This window comes from Manis javanica, chromosome 7 (assembly GCF_040802235.1).
Source record: "Manis javanica isolate MJ-LG chromosome 7, MJ_LKY, whole genome shotgun sequence".
NCBI classification, from domain to species: domain Eukaryota; kingdom Metazoa; phylum Chordata; class Mammalia; order Pholidota; family Manidae; genus Manis; species Manis javanica.
In genome coordinates, this window is record NC_133162.1 from 26,857,923 (window position 1) to 26,871,621 (window position 13,699).

A 13,699-nucleotide genomic window follows, 5' to 3' on the forward strand; every position below is an offset into this window, starting at 1 on the left:
CAAGAAACAAGAGCAATCCCAAATAAACGTCTGAACTCACAATTAAATAAACTATAAAAAGAAGAACAAATGAAGCCCAAAGTCAGTAGAAGGAGGGACATAATAAAGATCATAGCAGAAATAAATAAAATTGAGAATAAAACAATAGAAAGAATCAATGAAACCAGGAGCTTGTTCTTTGAGAAAATAAACAAAAAAAACTTTAGCCAGACTTATCAAGAAAAAAAGAGAGTACACACATAACCAGAATCAGAAATGAAAAGGAGTAATCACAACAGATAGTATGGAAATTCAAATAATTATTAGAGAATACTATGAAAAATTCTATGCCAATAAATTGGACAACTTACAAGAAATGGACAACTCTAGAAAAATACAACTTCCAAGACTGACCCAGGAAGAAATAGAAAATCTGAACAGACCAATTATCAGCAGTGAAATTGAATTGAAAGTAAAAAAAGAAAACTACCTAAAAACAAAACTGCTGTCCCAGATGGCTTCACAGCTGAATTTTATCAAACATTTAAAGAAGAACTAATACTGATCATTCTTAAAGTATTCCAAAAAGTAGAAGAGGAGGGAATACTTCCAAACCCATTCTATGAGGCCAGCATCACTCTAATAACAAATCTAGGCAAAGACACCACAAAAAAAGAAAATTACAGACCAATATCCCTGAAGAACATAGATGCAAAAATACTCAACAAAATATTAGCAAACTGAATTCAAAAATACATCAGAAAGATCATCATGACCAAGTGGGATTTATTCCAGGGATGCACAGATGGTACAATATTCATAAATCAATCACTATTATATTATCACATAAACAAAAAGGACAGAAATCACATGATAATCTAAATAGATGCTGAAAAAGCATTTGACAAAATTCATCATCCATTCATGATAAAAACTCTTAACAAAATGGGTATATAGAGGGTATGTATTTCAACATAATAAAGGCCATATATGACAAATCCACAGCCAGCATCATACTTAATAGCAAAAAGCTGAAAGCTTTTCCTCTAAAATCAGAACAAGACAAGGATGCCCACTCTCACCACTTTAATTCAACATAGTATTGGAGGTCCTAGCCACAGCAATCAGATAAACAAAGAGATAAAAGGCATTCAAATTGGTAAGAAGTTAAACTGTCACTATTTGCAGACAACATGATATTATACATAGAGAATCTCAAAGACTCCACCAAAAAACTATTAGAACTAATAACTGAATTCAACAAAGTTGCAGGATACAAACAAAGTTAAATCACAGAAATCTGTTGCATTCCTGTATACTAACAATGAATTAGCAGAAAGAGAAATCAGGAAAACAACTCCATTTACAGTTGCATCAAAAAGAAGAAAATACCTAAGAATAAACCTAACCAAGGAGGTGAAAGACCTTTACTCTGCAAACTACAAAACACTAATGAGAGAAATTAAAGATACCAATAAATGGAAATCTTTCCCATGCTCATGGATAGGAAGAATTAATATTTTTAAAATGGCCATCCTGTGTAAAACAATTTGCAGATTCAATGCAATCCCTATCAAAATACCAACAGCATTCTTCAATGAGCTAGAATAAATAGTTCTAAAATTCATTTGGAACCACAAAAGACCCCAAATAGCCAAAGCAATCCTGAGAAAGAAGAACAAAATGGAGGGGATTATGCTCCCTGATTTCAAGCTCTACTACAAAGCCACAGTAATCAAAACAATTTGGTACTGGCACAAAAACACACCCATATATCAATGGAACAGAATAGAGAACCCAGATATAAACCCACACATATATGGTCAATTAATATACGATAAAGGAGCCATGAATATACAATGGAGAAAAGACAGCCTTTTCAACAACTGGAGTTGGGAAAACTGAACAACTATGTGTAAGAGATGAAACTGCATTATTGTCTAACTCCATACACAAAAAGTAAACTCAAAATGCATCAAAGACCTGAATGTAGGTCATGAAACCATAAAACTCTTAGAAGAAAACATAGGCAAAAATCTCTTGAATATAAACATGAACAACTTTATCCTGAACACACCTCCTTGGGCAAGGAAACAAAATAAAAAATGAACAAGTGGGACTACATCAAACTAAAAGCTTCTGCATAGCAAAGGACACTATCAGCAGAACAAAAAGGCATCCTACAGTATGGGAGAATATATTTGTAAACAATTTATCCAATAAGGGGTTAACATCCAAAATATATAAAGAATTCATATGCCTCAACACCCAAAGAACAAATCGATTAAAGGGTGGACGACCTGAACAGACACTTCTCTAAAGGAGAAATACAGATGACCAATAGGCACATGAGAAAATGCTCCACATCACTAATTATCAGGGAAATGCAAATTAAAACCACGGTGAGATATTACCTTGTACCAGTTTGGATGGCCACTATCCAGAAGACAAGAAACAACAAATGCTGGCAAGGACGCAGAGAAAGGGGAACCCTGCTACACTGTTGGTGGGAATGTAAATTGGTGCAACCATTGTGGAAAGCAATATGGAGGTTCCTCAAAAAACTAAAAATAGAAATACCATTTGACCCAGTAATTCCACTCCTAGGAATTTACCTGAAGAAAACAAGGTCCCTGATTCGAAAAGACATATACACCCCTATGTTTATCACTGAATTATTTACAAGAGGCAGGATATGGAAGCAACGTTAAGTGTCCACCAAGAGATGAATGTATAAAGAAGATGTGGTACATATACACAATGGAATGTTATTCAGCCATAAAAAGAAAAGAAAGACTGCCATTTGCAACAACATGGACGGATCTAGAGGGTATTATGCTCAGTGAAATAAGCCAGGTGGAGAAAAACAAATACCACATGATTTTACTTATTTGTGGAGTATAAAAACAAAGCAAAACAGAAGGAACAAACTGGCAGTAAACTCATAGACATGGAGAAGGGACTAGTAGTTACCAATGGGGAGGGGTTGAGGAATGTGGGGAGGGAGAGAGAAGGGGATTAAGGGGCACAATAATTCACAGTCACAATATAAGCAAGTCACGGGGAGGGTAGTTCAGCATGGAGATTACAATTAATGACTGTGACTGTATAACATCTTACTGCATGATAGACAGGGACCACATTGGAGGGAGTGAGGACTTGATAATATGACTGAATGTGGAACCACTGTGTTGTGTATCTGAAACCACCATAAGATTGTATATCACTGATACTTTAATAAAAAAAAAGTCAGTTAATGATTTGCTGGTGATAGGGGAAGGGAGGTCTTCAGTCAAAAAATATCATAGATGTTTAATTGGTTAATATATAGATTAACATAACAAAGTATTGCTCCATAAGTAACATCGTACCTTGAAGGAGCTGCTTGTTAACAGGCAGGGGTTATTTTCCTACTGAATATATGGGTTGGGGTTTGTGTGTGTAGCCCAAGCTATGCAAGGTTTCTCCCACATTCTCCTGCCCTTATTCAGTTGCAAAACCTCGATGAACTGAGGAGATTGGAAGGAAGAAGCTGGAGGAGGCTGTGGCAGGAAGCTGGGGCTGCCTTGTCTCTCTGGCAGTCTGAGATGGGATTGCCATTGAGGAAAAAGATGTGTTTATACTGTATAGGAAGAGAGAAGGGATCAGCCCAGTAAGCTTCCTTGCGGGGAATGATCCAACTGGGTCAAGATTGCTCTACAATTCCTAGCAAAAGGTTGCCCCTACATCAGGACCCGAGATCACGGCAACATGTAGGGAGATTGACAAAGAGGAGACGGGGAGAGGCGCCTTAAATGACTGCTGGGCACAGTCTGTGTCTCTGCACATAGGGACAGTTCACTCAACAGGCCATTTCTACCCAGCGCCCCTCACAGAACCTCTTAGCAGAGCTCAGTAAACGTCTCCTAACTGTGGGATGCTAGGGTGGAAAGAGAGGGAGCGGGAGGCGCCAAAGGCAGGGCCAACAACCTCGTATGCCGCGGGAAAAATCGGGGCCTGGGACCCAGAAGAGGCCTAGCGTCGTTCCTCGAAAACCTAGCGGATTTTGAGCAGGAAGTCAAAGGGCGGGCGCTGGGGGCGCTCATGGTCTTCGAAACTAGAAAGGAGGGAGGGGATTTGGCGAATCCAGCGGTCCAGGACAGGTCACCCGGAAAGCAGATCTGAGAAGTAGGTTCCACGCTCAGGAAGTGGGGATAAACTGTATTCCCGGCCTGCAGCGCTAAAGCCGTTGCCCGGGAAACGAAACAGAGGCGGAGCCTAGCCTAACTGATTGCCAGGGGCCACAGCTAAGGCGGAACTGCTCCCGAATGACTTTAGCCTGGTGGGCGTGGTCGTCCATGACTGACAGGTCTCCGGGGCGGGACTGGCTTGAGGGTTGACTGAGTGGTTGGGCTGGGTACCAAACGCGGGAGGCCTATAGGGTCGGAGTTGAAGCCGCCTTAACCACCTAACCCCTAAGATGCTGGCTTCATTAGTTCGAGTAACCCTAGAAAAGAGCAGGATATGCCCACTTGGATCCCTCTCTATGGCCAGGCTAAGCCAGGGCTCCAAGGCTCAAGCCATTTCTACTGAGAACGTGGGCCGGGAGAATGGGAAAGTTGTCGTCTTTCTTAATAGGCTGGGTGGAGACTCTGGAGGATATGAGACCAGACGAGGGGAGGAAGGCCTAGGAGGTAGGCCAAGACACGGATTGATTCTGGCTCCCAGGGAAAGTTCCTGGAGTCTTAGCACTAGGAGGAAGACTGGAGGCCCAAGAAATGGGCCAGCTTATTTTCGGTTGAGAAAAATATGGCCCCTGCCCAAATGCTGACTTCAGAGGAAAATTCCAAATATGTGGAGACACTTTGGAAAACATGCCTGACTAGCATTTGCCCCTAGAGAGCCTTTGAAGTTAGCCTAAAGCTAACTTTTTTGCTTTAGAGAAGCTGCCGTGGAATTAGGAAGGAAAGGTGGCAGGAAAGCTGTCCTTCCTAACTGGCTCACAGGTGCCCTGGCCAGTCTTCTCTCTGACATGGTTTTGTGTTATCTGCAGAGCACAGATGATTGTTATAAAATGTTCTTAATGATTTTGTTTTAGGGATTCCCACACCTCACTCCCCAACTTGGCTCATTTTACATAGATTTTCCCAGTAAAAGTGCAAGGCCTCTTTTCAAGGGGATTACCAAAGGCCAAAGCTGTTAACTGCAGAAAGAGGCTTCAAGAGTTAACCTAGGGTGACAGTGCACTTGGTGTGAGGCACTGATCCAGATTGACAGAAAAGGATGGAATTGAAAATGGTTGTATAAATGTCATCCCATATTTAATCAAGAATGGTAGTCTTTGCTTATACTCCTTCAGCTATAAAACCATCATGCTTGGAAACTCCTCAGTGGCTTTAGTAAAAGGCCTGTGTACACTTGTGGGCCTATCAGTTTTGCTGGCCCCTAAACAAACTGTGCTCAGGGAGGAGATGCCATGGAATGTCAAAGGGGCTAAGAGAATGACCTCAGGTTTGGCTGGTGGCTAGCAGGTGAGGAAGAAGCATAGCACGGTGGCTTCAGAGTTACAGCTTGGCTTGAATCCTGGCTCCACCATCTCTTAGTTGTGTAGCTAGTAGGAGACTTTCTTAATATCTTTGCTAAGAATGAACATAATGTCTGGCCTCATAGGATGATTATGAAGATCAAAAGAGATAATGGACTTAAAGCATTTGGCTTTAAGCCTGGAGTCCCACAGTAGGACAAGTGTGCAGTTGCTGGTGTTGACCCCACTGCCCATACAGATAAATTTCTACTTCCCAAAGGAGTAAGTGAGCCCAGGCCAAGGTAACAGGTTCACTTCAGGCTGTTGTGGGACCATTCAGCCCTGAAAATTTTCCCCACCTCCTAGGGTGAGAGCTCTGGAATGAAAAAGGGAGATGTGGGGTGTTTCCTGCAGGCAGTAGGGAATGGGTTTTATTATAGATTCATTCATGTTTATTCTTTTGAATCTTCCAAAGCCAAGACTAAGAGTAAGAGGGGTACAACTATAAACTGTTTAATAGTAGCTCTTACCAGCTATACATAGTTGTGAATTTTTGGCCTAATTTTTCCCAGAAAAAAAAAGGGGTGGGGTTACATAAGCAGGGAAGATGTGGACAGCCCTGGGATGGGAGGAAGGATGGCAAATGGTCCCTCAGGCTTGTTACTGTGTTGTATCAATGGGGGTACAGGTGGTGGGGGTGGAGGGTGTGTTGGTTCTCTAACAACTTCTCTGATGGAGCTGGACAGTTCTTAACCCTCTAGCCTTCCTCTCTCCAGAGGCCACTACCCTATGCCAAATGCCTAAAGGGAACCAAGAAGCCCAGAGCCTGAATTGTTATGTAGGTTTGTGATCAACCCCATAGCAGTTAAGAAAATGAAGCCTGGGCTCTACCTACTGAGTGGAAGTATCTACACGCCCTCTAGTACTTGGGCACCAATGGAAGACTGATTTTTCTAATCTCAGAGCGCCATCTGCTGGAATCTGAGGCTCCCTAAAGAAGGGGAGGGAAGAGACTAAGACCTGGACTATGGGGGGATGAGAAGGGAAGGCAACAGGCAGGAGGCTCTTCCTGGGCACTGAGGACATGGAATCAAGTGACAGTCAAGAAGGAGACAGGTTTTCAGTTTATTGAGTAGCACTGGCATCATAACTTTCATCACTGGTGGGGGATGGTTGGGGGGAACAGTTAAGTGCTCTTAGATGATTCCATTGAGGCCTTCACCCACCACACCCACTGCTTCAGCCAGCTGTCCTTGGAATTGGAACCAAGGTCCAACTCTGCATTCTGTGAGTTCACCACTATACATTCCATTGGTCCTCCCCATTGGACCAGCTGTTGTTGCCTGGGCCCTTCTTCCTCTTGAGGGTGGAGTCAGGGTAAAAGCAGGTCTAAACCTCAAGAAAGAGGAGCTAACTAAGGTCAAGGTTTTGCTGAATGTCTACCAAAGGTCAATGGAACACAAAATTCCATCTTATGATTGTACACTCCGGGCCTAGTTGTCCTTGAGGGTATCCTAGTTGCACCCACTCACATACCTGTGGAGTTTAAGCACCTTCTCATAGCTGTGGGTGGGAAGGAGGGTGTGGTGGGAGCTCTTAAAGGGGAATACTTGTTCTGCCTTCATGGCTTTTTGGTTGGGGGAGGGGGTTGGGATTGCTGTGATGTCACAGCAGACCAAGAACTCCTAGGATTGTGCCTAAAGATGCTCACATTGCATTGTCGGGGAGATGGAAAGATGGCAAGAATGGTACAGGATACTGACACTCCTTTGTTCTGATAGAAAGGAGGAGAGGAAGTGGTCTGTTCCAGGGGATGCACAACTTCCCTGCCTCCCTTATCCTGATATGTCTTCCTCTGCCAGCTTTGGGAGTCAGGAAGCATAAATCTGAAGGATGCAGCCCAGTTTGGCCTGTTAGTGTCCTCAGTCTCTGTCCTGAGATCCTGGGGCTCCTTCTGAGTCCATATGGGGCAAGGTACTGTCAGAAACGACTTGGCCAGAGGAACTGTTTAGGCAAAGAAGTCCTGTAGCCTGGCCAGCTGACAGGTGGTAGAAGGCCAAGAGGGGAAGCCAGATATTAGGACACACCACGACAGCATGTCTGCTCTGAGCTTTCAGGACAGCACATACATACACATTCACATCAGGTGTGTATATACATGGACACACACGGGAGAATGGATATGTGATCCTGCTCTCTGAAACCAGGGAGGAGAGAAAAAGGCTTATGGGGGCACCTCTCCCAACCTAGTGGATTGCTGGTCTCAATGGTTGCACCCTCACCAAGCCCTCTCCCCAATACCAGGCCGGGCAAGTGGCAGGGATGGCAAGGATCTATTAAAGCAGCAGCCTGAGGAGGCGAAGGAAGGGGCCAGGAACTGACCCACTCTCAGAGGCCCTTGTTGTAGTAGACCACTTCAGTGCTGGGGCTTTGCTCATGGATCTGAGCTCGCAGCTCTGGCTCCAGCCTGCTCACATGTATGGAGCTGCAACAGAACAGCACAGGTGGGCTGAGTGGCCCCTGAACCTAACCCCTATCAGGCAAAGAGATCACCACCTCTCCTCCTCCCAGGCTGGAGAATCTTCTCCAACTGCCAAAAGGCCCAGGTCACTGTCATTCCTCCACCCTAGAATAAATTGAGTGCCTGGCAGGCGTCCTCCTGAACACACTGAAGGACCCTGAGGTCAGCTGGTGCCAGAGACATGGGAACCTGCCCAGAGTCCCCAAGCCAAGTCTGAGGGCAGCACTTACCTTCTCTGGGGAAACAGGGCACAGCACAGGGGGGTGGCAAATACCAGGCTGGGGAAGGAGAGTGTTGGAAAGTTTTGTGAAGCTTTGACCTAAGTGATCCCTCCCTGCACCCCACCCCACCTCTGAGACAGCCCCTAGGGGTGGAGACTGATTCAAGTCAACACTGACATTGGGTTCTGGCTGAGTGAGAGCCTCTAGTACCGTGACCTGGAGCTCTGCAGCCAGTGAGTGACAGCATCAGGAATTAAACATGCAGGAAATTCCTGGATCGGACCAAACGTATATTTTCATGGTTTCCTCTTGGAGATAAAGACTGGAACTCCCTTCAACTAGACTCATGACCTTCAAGGACAGCCATCACCTCCCAACACATAGTATGCTCTAGAGGTGTCCAAGACCCCTACCAGCTAAATTTATGAATGAGTGTTATATATAAACATCTTAAAAGCAATAAATACCCACCCACACCATGGAAAGGGCACTCCCACACACCCTAGCTAACTCTCTGCACACTTACCAGAAGCCCACCAGTCCCACCTGCAGGGGTGCCCCCAGCCAGGGGCGGTGCTGTGGGGAGAAAGAGGCAATGGAGTGGCATGTGTCCCTATCCCCTACCCCACCCCTTTTCACCTTCCACCACTCTATCCCATCAGCCCTGACTTTGAGCCTCTGATTCATGGCTTTTCTTTCTCTCAAGCCCACAGCAGGCTTGGGACCTCCAGATCATCATCCTCCACACTCCAGCCACGCCTGTTTCCTGCCATCTTCCTTAGCCCTCATATCCCCCACCAGCCATTCTCCCCTCTCATAATTGGTTCCCACATTTCCTCCAGGAGTTGCTTTCTTCAGGAAGCCTCCTCTAGCCCTTTACTCACTTCCTCCCTCCCAGTGGCATGAATCTAACCCCTTTCCTGCTCTGCATTCCTTCTTGATTCACTACAGCCACAAGGACCACCATCCTGTTCTTTTGGTGGACCTAGCTGGTGCTTACTGTTTGTGAATAAATGATTCAATGAATGAGCCAGAGGTCATATTCCTGTGCCTTGCTTCTCCTGTTTGTGTGCATGAGCCTGTGTGTGTTAGTAGGTGACATCATGAGCATATCAAATGTGACTGTGGTAGTCCATCCCTGTGTGTGTCAGAGGCCTCTGGTGTGACACTTGTTCCCTTCAGGACAAAAACTGTCTCCTTCCTCTCTTTTATTCTCCTCTCCTGCTCCTGCAGTGTTTCTTAACCACAGTCCCATTCCTTCAGGCCAAATGAATAAAGGTGAATGGGGAACGCAGGAGCAGGGCAAATGGGGGGCAAGTCTTAGGCTCAGGCCAGGCTGGAAAGCTGGTTGAGGACTGGTCACTCTTGCTTCCAGCCACCACCACTCCTGTGATGGGAGAGATGAGGACGACCTACCTTCAGGAAGTCTTTCTTCTCTAGAGTGTCCATGATCAAGGGGGGGATGGCTGAGGGGAAAGCAGGGCAGGGAGGGAGGGATTTAGTAGGGTGAAAATACTGTAGGGAAGGGGATCCCCCTTCACAGCTCCTTGCATTCTCCCCAAAGCCTTACAGCCCCCAGAGTCCTCCAAACACCTGGAGAACATCATCCCTTCCCTTAGAACCTCCCATGTCCCACCCAGTGCCACTGCCTCACCCATGGCAGGAATCGCCATGCAGATTCTTGATACCACCACCTGGAAGATTCCCTGCTTGGCTGCAGTCACCGAGTGGCCAAGCCTCTGACCCTCCTCATCAGTTACTGGGATGCCTACCTGCAGCTCCCTGAGAAGGAAGAGGGTGGGGATCAGATCACAGATTCCAAATCCCACGTGCAGTGCCCTCAAGGGCATCTGTTCCCTGGGATCCCCTCAGATGTTCTAAATTCAAAGGCTGGTTCTCCCACCCCTGGATCCCAGGATCAGACTAAGGCTGAGCCCAGCAGCTCATTCTGGGGAAGGTCCCCCTTCTGTGCTCATCTGCATGGCTGGATGGTGTGCCTGTGTGCACAATGGGCACGTACCTGCCGGAGCTGGGGCCACTCACCTCTGCCTCATCAGGGGGATGTTGATGCAGTTGGCAGCTGCCACAGCTGCAAAGGGCACAAATCTGCCAACCAGGGTAGGCAGGTGCTGAGGGAGGAAGGATGCTATTCAGTGGCCCTTAGGGCTGTGGAGTGGTGAGGAACTCTAGGGAGAGCTATGGGGAGCCTGTAGGTTGAGGTGGAGGAGTGATGGGAAGAAAGAAGCAGATGAAGAGTGAATGGGGGGCAGTGGAATGGGGGAGCATTTACCTTGGTGAGGGATTTGAGTCCCAGGGCCGTGGCCACAGCCCCAGTGGTGGCACTCACGTAAGCTGTTCCCAGCTGCCTGTGGGTAGAAGAGCCAGGACACAAGGGAAGAGGTGAACAGTCCAGAATGTGACCCCTTCTCTCAGGGACATGCCAAATCCTCAGTTTATGAGGCATGGGAAGAGGACCTCATTGCAGAAAAACACCTCCCTTGCTCCAGTGTAGAGTTGCCTGGAAGCCCCAACCCTCCCCTTGAAGAGGAGTGGGTCCTCCCAAGCATACAGTAGAGGACCTCATGCCCTCAGGCCCAGAAAGTGGGAAGGTGAGCAGGTTGAGAGGAGGGTGCTGAGCCACTAGCTGCACAGGCTCTCTGGGAACAGGGTGACAGGAGCCAGCAGTGGTGGCTGGGAGAAGAGTCCCTGGGGATGAGCTCCTACCCTATGGTGATGGGTGCGTCACCACTGCGGTTGGAGTAGTTAACAACAGCATTGAAGGACTGGTTCACCCACTGCCAGAACACCACAGTTGGTGTCTTCCTGAGGGAACAAAGACATTCATTTTCTGCTCCCTCTACTGTGTCCCTCATCCTTGAGCCCCAATAACGAAACTCCAAAAGTTATTTCCAAACCCTCAGGAGAGACCCAGTTAATGGCACTAAAACCTGCTTTGGTGAACCCTGCTTGACCCTCTCCACTTAATGCAAATAAAACCACTGTCTTTGGGGGTGGGGGGGAAACCTGGGGCTGAGTTGTGAGGAAAAGAAGGGATTCTAACACATGCCCTCGCCCACCCACTGTTTCCTGCCCAAAGTGGCCCAGAGGGGAAGAACCTAGTCATCAGGCCACACTCTAGCTTGCACAAAACTCTCAGGGAGGGACTCACAGGACAGGACCTGCCTGTAGAAGGTGAGCATGCAGCCGGTGATGGTCATGTTCATGGGCACCTGGGCTGACATGCGGCCAATCAGGACCACCTTCTCCCCTGTGTCCGGATGGAAGGCAGAATCATACACATACTTGGCCCTCCACAGCTGGTCTTCAGTGAGCCCTGGCATCATCACACCAGCCCTGAAAATGTTGGCATGGAGCAGAGAGGCAATTCTGGGGGGCAAATCTGCCCTTCCAAGCCCTGCCCACCCAGCTCAGGTGAAGTCTGGGCAGAGGACCAGGCATTGACTCCCAATCTCAGAATAGAGGAGCTCCTTGTCTCTGGGAGAGAATCAAGTCTTCCCAGAAGGGGGTGGTCTTATGTCTATCTTCCTTCTAGCCACACAGAGGGGTGCCCTTCTGTTCCTGCACAAATGCTTGGTCATGAGTAATGGTGGTTTCCAATGAGTCAAAAATGGCTGGGGGCATTGCAAGAGTTTTTTCTCTTGGAGATGAGGGTTATGCACTCCAACCTCCTTTGGACTCAACTTTGAACCCTTCCATCCTCGCCGAGGGTGGCCCAGCAATGGGACAGGTCCATATCAAGGATTTGTGAAGCATAGAGCAGTCCCCCACTGATAAATATGCCACCTCCTCAACCCAAACACCCTAAAATCCTTTTGGGTCTAAGCTCTATACTATCGTAGTAGCCTGTGATTCCAACAGATAGGGTTAGGGGATGAGGGGGTTGAGAAATGGGACAGGGTCTTTCTCAAGCTTGGGAATACAAGTGCAAAAAGTACTTTGTTAATGGCAGGGTATGAGACCCTGGGGTACAGGGTCAGATGGGGTAGAGGTTCACCTGTAGTTCTGCACGATGTTCCGGGAAGCTTCCAGCTGTGACCCAGACAACAGCAGATTGCGGGGGTCAGTAACAGTGAAGAAGTGCCGGGCTCTGCCTAGGAAAGTGCTTTGGTCCCAGCGAGGTTCCTGGATGTTGATACCTATGGGCAACTCACCCATTTTCTGCAGGGCATGGATGAGTCAGAGGACTCCAGGAAAAGGGTACAAGTGCTTCAACTGGGGGAGCCTTGGGGGGCCCTGCCCTTATCCCTGGGCCTAGTGACAGTCCCTTCTAGAGCTAAAAGTGACTCCAGATGGGCAAGCAAGGGTGGGAGTAAGAGCTGTTTTCTAGGAAATGTCCTGGAGGAGGCAGTGGGGGAGAGCTGATTCAGGAAAACAGATCTTGTGCTCTGGTCTGGTGCAGATTTTCATGGTTGAGGATTTACATAGCGCATGAGCAGTAGCTAATCTCATGCAGCTACTCTTGACCTCTCTACGCACAAAAATACATGTTATATGCATTACACACCCACACACCCCAACTGCCTTGAGATCTAGATACAAACCCCCAAGGCTGTTTGGGAAGGTGGCATAAGCAATATTAGAGGACAGCAAGGGATCACTGGGCACCCTAGGGCTTATCTATTCTAGATCTCAAACAGGGAACCTGTCATGCCAACCAGCTGTGTGTGCTCATGTGCATGCACAAGTCCCCTCTCCAGCCCCCACATTCTCAGCCCACATGGAATGGCCCAATGTCTTCTTGTTCCCCAGCTGGGCAGGGCTAGCACAGACACCCTTCCACCTCTCCCTGAACCACCTGCCTCCAGAAAGGAGCAGGATTCAGTAAGTGCCCCCTCCACACAGCACAGAGCAAAAACTGAAGGAGCCATCTGGCTGTGCTGGGTAAAATCCTACAAAATGACTAATCCTCTCCAACCACACTTCCTCCCTCAAGAGCAGACACACCCTCCCCTCTCTTACAGACTCACACTAATATACCCACACACAAAGACACCATACCCGGCCCTACACATACATACAAATGGTGGACACACCCTGCATACACTAGCCCACAACGACCGTTATGCATGCACACACAGAACCCCATACACATCAGTTGCAGATCCTTGAATGTGTGACCTCACAGGGCCCCACCCTGACATTCCTCCCCCAACCAACTTCCAACTTCCCCTCCTGCCCCATGGACCTCCTTAGAGCCAAAGATATTGAACCGGATAGGACAGAGAGCACACTTCAAGGCAGGCTTCCCTCCCGACTCCCAACCCCTTTCTTCCCTGACCCCCAAAACCCTCCGGGACAGCGAGTACTCACTCCTTCCCGGGCTCCTGGCCTCTTTAGATCTCAGACCCGCCTTCCTTCCCGCGCATCGGCCCCGCCTTCCCATCCATCAAGTGTAACGTCACGCGTGGCGGTGACCAGCAGGAGGGGCGGGGGCTCCCTCTGCACGTCCGCCTG

General features: G+C 47.7%; 1 protein-coding gene across 6 annotated transcripts; it reads right to left on the reverse strand.

Annotated features, from left to right (window-relative positions):
• Positions 1-6,593: 6,593 nt before the first annotated feature.
• On the reverse strand, positions 6,594-13,687 carry SFXN3 (sideroflexin 3). 6 transcript variants are annotated; one of them, XM_017680260.3, is made up of 11 exons: positions 13,556-13,687; positions 12,240-12,403; positions 11,394-11,492; positions 10,949-11,047; positions 10,515-10,590; positions 10,268-10,353; positions 9,879-10,006; positions 9,641-9,690; positions 8,751-8,800; positions 8,234-8,281; positions 6,594-7,967 (listed from the first exon to the last, which is right to left on the reverse strand). In XM_017680260.3, the coding sequence occupies exons 2-11, from the start codon at positions 12,398-12,400 to the stop codon at positions 7,871-7,873; spliced, it is 894 nt and encodes a 297-aa protein (XP_017535749.3). In that variant the 5' UTR covers positions 12,401-12,403; positions 13,556-13,687; the 3' UTR covers positions 6,594-7,870. The 6 variants fall into 6 exon arrangements, with proteins under 6 accessions (XP_017535749.3, XP_073096646.1, XP_073096648.1 ...); XM_073240545.1 differs by having other exon boundaries at positions 10,949-11,043; positions 11,404-11,578; positions 13,556-13,683; XM_073240547.1 differs by lacking the exon at positions 8,234-8,281 and having other exon boundaries at positions 10,949-11,043; positions 11,404-11,578; positions 13,556-13,684.
• Between the last annotated feature and the right edge of the window lie 12 nt (positions 13,688-13,699).

Excerpts from the sequence above, each read along its gene's own strand:
- SFXN3 (XM_073240545.1), bottom strand. The coding sequence starts at position 12,400 with ATGGGTGAGTTGCCCATAGGTATCAACATCCAGGAACCTCGCTGGGAC. Across the intron at positions 10,354-10,514 it reads GACTCAAATCCCTCACCAAG|CACCTGCCTACCCTGGTTGG; the intron begins GTAAATGCTCCC and ends TTCCTCCCTCAG. Across the intron at positions 8,801-9,640 it reads AGAAGAAAGACTTCCTGAAG|CACCGCCCCTGGCTGGGGGC; the intron begins GTAGGTCGTCCT and ends TTCTCCCCACAG.